Source organism: Uloborus diversus, unplaced genomic scaffold, assembly GCF_026930045.1.
Source record: "Uloborus diversus isolate 005 unplaced genomic scaffold, Udiv.v.3.1 scaffold_579, whole genome shotgun sequence".
Lineage (NCBI taxonomy): Eukaryota > Metazoa > Arthropoda > Arachnida > Araneae > Uloboridae > Uloborus > Uloborus diversus.
In genome coordinates this window covers 81,672-84,922 of record NW_026558768.1, presented here as the reverse complement: position 1 = coordinate 84,922, position 3,251 = coordinate 81,672, and the positions used below count along the sequence as shown (strand labels likewise).

Here is a 3,251-nt window from a genome sequence, read left to right as displayed (position 1 = left end):
TGAGGCACTATTACTATCTTTAAATTGGAGTAAAAGGAAGTCATGTGACGCACACATCAGCTCGTTTAACGTACATATAATCCAGTTTCAAATTAAAGTTATAGCAAGTTTTAAATATGGAACTATCGTTTCTTCGAATTGAATAGAAAATTTGCTGTCTCAAATAACAAAGCTATTTCGTTGGTGAATTGAACACCATGTCTTATTATCTTCATAGTATAGTATCGGTGATCGAAATTCATTCACAACTTGGGCCCGCATTACGAATTGTTATCCCAGAGCAAATATTAGGCGGTCGATGCGCCAAACTACTTTACAAGAATACCGGATCCGGCAAATGACACATAAATGTATGAAATAGAACTTGCGTGACGCGAATGACCTAGTCATTTTGGATTGCTCGCTCTCGCATTCACTTTCGTTCTAATTGCGGATTGGAAATCTAATTTATCTACTATAACACAGAGAGGGATGTACTTCGAAAGCCTTTTGGTGTCCTTCCCAGAAGAGTAGATACTTTTCAACATCGAACAAAAGTAAGGTCTTTGTTTGATAAGAGTTTCATTTGATTAACTGATGGAGAAAGGTTGTTTTAAAACAAGAATTGTGTGTCGTAAAGACGCAGGACAGAAGTGAATCTTTTATATATATATATATATATATATATATATATATATATATATATATATATATATATATATATATATATATATATATATTTACAACTGTTACTTCACCTTCACGTTTTTTCTGCGCCTCACTTAAGCATACAAAAACAACAAAATCGTCTAACTTAATGAAGAAAATAGATTACAAACAGCGAGAAAACTGAACAATACTTGAAATTAGCTTTTTAATTTTTGCCAAAAGCAACTCGCAACTCCAGAGTTCGAATACGCTACCTTGCGGTGATTAACAATACTGCCAAAAAAAGTAAAACATACTGTAACACGTGTTTCCTTTGGGGTAAATTACAGGCTTCAAACAGTTTGTGGTGTAATGTAATTTCAGAGGAATAGCAAAGAAAGCTTCCCGCAACCACGATGAAAAATTACTGACATTCATTAAGCGTCAAAGCAAGTTATAAGTTACGGCATTTTTTTGTTTTACCTTTTCATTCGTCATTAGAAAGTGGCTGCAGCGCCCCCTATGGATTATTGGAGTTGCGAATGAAAAATAATGGTAATTATAAAGTTAATTTTGTTAATAAAATTTAACTAACTAATTTTAAGGCTGAATTTAAGCAAAATGGACTACGCTTTTAAACTGATGACTCGTTGTTGTTGTTATCGTGTGCCAGTTGGGCTGGCAATTTGGCGTGCGTTGCTTCACTTTTCTAACTGCACCGTAATTTGTTGTGAAGTCCGGCTCCTCCTGAAGCATGGCTGTACACATTATTTACTGATGGATCAAAGCTTGAGATGGATGGTGTAGCCGGAGCTGGTATTCATTGTGAACATTTTGCTCATTATATTTCACTGGGAATGGCCAAGTCAGCATTCGATGGCCAGGTTGAGGCAATTAGAGTAGCTCTGGCTCATTTGGATGCTCGCCCCTCTGCTGCTGAACAGGCTATAATTTTCTTGGATTCACAAGCTGCAATTCTCGCCATTGCCAACTACACTCAAGAAACTGTCCGTGATGCAGAGTAGATCCTTAATGAGAGGGTTGCGCGAAAAGCATAAGATGATTGTATTACGATGGATCCCCTCGCATTGCGGTATACCTGGCAACGAAAAAGCTGATGCGTGGGCCAAAAAGAGCTGTTCTGTCTATCAAGCCCCAAATAACCTTGCTAGCTATAAGTCCTCTTTGTCTATGATAAAGCAAGCACTTAAGGTGACTCATGAGTCATCATTAAAATATCGTATGAAGGTGAAACCGTGGAGAGACAACCTTTTGAACATCCCTGATTGTCCAAGAGGCAATGCTGTTGCAGCCTTTCGTCTCGCGACCAGGCACGATTGCTTATATGCCCATCTTAGCAAAGTTCGGATTGTGGAAAGCCATGTCTGCCCCCTCTGCCGCAGTGGTGCATCGATGGATGCCGATCACCTCCCCGTCTGTTCTGTCCTATCACAGACCTGTATTTCCTCCCGTTACTGGGAGGCCAGGGACTTGTTGAACAATTTGAACTCTTGATTTTTATTTTGTTCTTGTGTTTGCCTGTTTTGTTTTGTGTTCACTGTTTCTTTTCTTTCGTTGTTTGCTTAAAACTGCCCCCCTTGTTTTTGTCTCCGTATGGCATAAGGATAATGTTTGTTCCGCCTGCTGCATTGGAAATACACTCCTGTTTGTGAAAATTGCACCACCATGAAGGAAGCATCATAGTTGAATGAAGTTTAATACACAGTTAAGTGGTAATAGTACAAATAAGTGATTACATTTTTAAACCAAACAAACAATAAAAAGCGGTAGAAATTAATATTTTGTGTGGCCACCACGCGCCGCAATAAGAGCTGTTACACGACTCTGCGTGGAGTGAAACAAAGTTTGAATAACTGCTTGCGGAAGAGTATTCCATATTGTTTGTATGCGCAATCAAAGTTCGTCTGTCGAAGCAACAGGACGAGGATCACGAGCGAGACGCCGCCCAACGAAATCCCACACATGTTCAATCGGTGACATATCCGGGGAATGTGCAGGCCAAGGACGAATCTGAGCAATTGTGATCGTCCATGATATGCTATGGCACCCCAGACCATAACTCCGGGTGTTCGTCCACTGTGGCGTTCGATAATGCACACCGGAATGTGCCGTTCACTGGCATAGCGCCTGACACGAATTCGTCGTGCCACATTTTGAAGCGGGATTCGTCAGAAACGACGACCTGCAGCCAATAATCACGCCAGCTCCTATGCACACTGGCCCATTGTAGCCGCAGGCAGCGATGTTTTTGCGTGAGAGGAATCCTGTATAAAGGAATCCTTGCGCGCAGCCAACGCTGCAGCAGACATCTCCGAATTGATGAAGAACACAATGAAACACCTGTAGCTGTTGACCGCTGTGCTGCCAATTGTCTAGAAGAAGCTGTGTGGTCCGTCAGCGCCATGTGCACCAGGTGTCTGTCATCGCAAGCTGACGGCACATTTCCGGATCCACTCCCGGATTTCTGAGCTGTACGACCCTCGTCCGTCCACTGCTTCCAAACACGCATGATTGTGCTGCTGTTACGCTGCACACGAGCGGCTACTGCACGATAAGACAATCCAGCTTCACGAAGGCCGACGATTCTGCCATGTTCAAACTCC

The 3,251-nt window shown here is 41.8% G+C and overlaps 1 protein-coding gene across 1 annotated transcript; it reads left to right on the top strand.

Annotated features, from left to right (window-relative positions):
* Positions 1–1,363: 1,363 nt before the first annotated feature.
* LOC129233648 (uncharacterized) lies at positions 1,364–2,142 on the top strand (the record flags this gene model as incomplete). Its single annotated transcript, XM_054867622.1, is given in 2 exon segments — positions 1,364–1,627; positions 1,629–2,142. Coding segments are annotated over 2 exon segments (778 nt in total), but the record flags the coding sequence as incomplete, so codon positions are not given.
* Between the last annotated feature and the right edge of the window lie 1,109 nt (positions 2,143–3,251).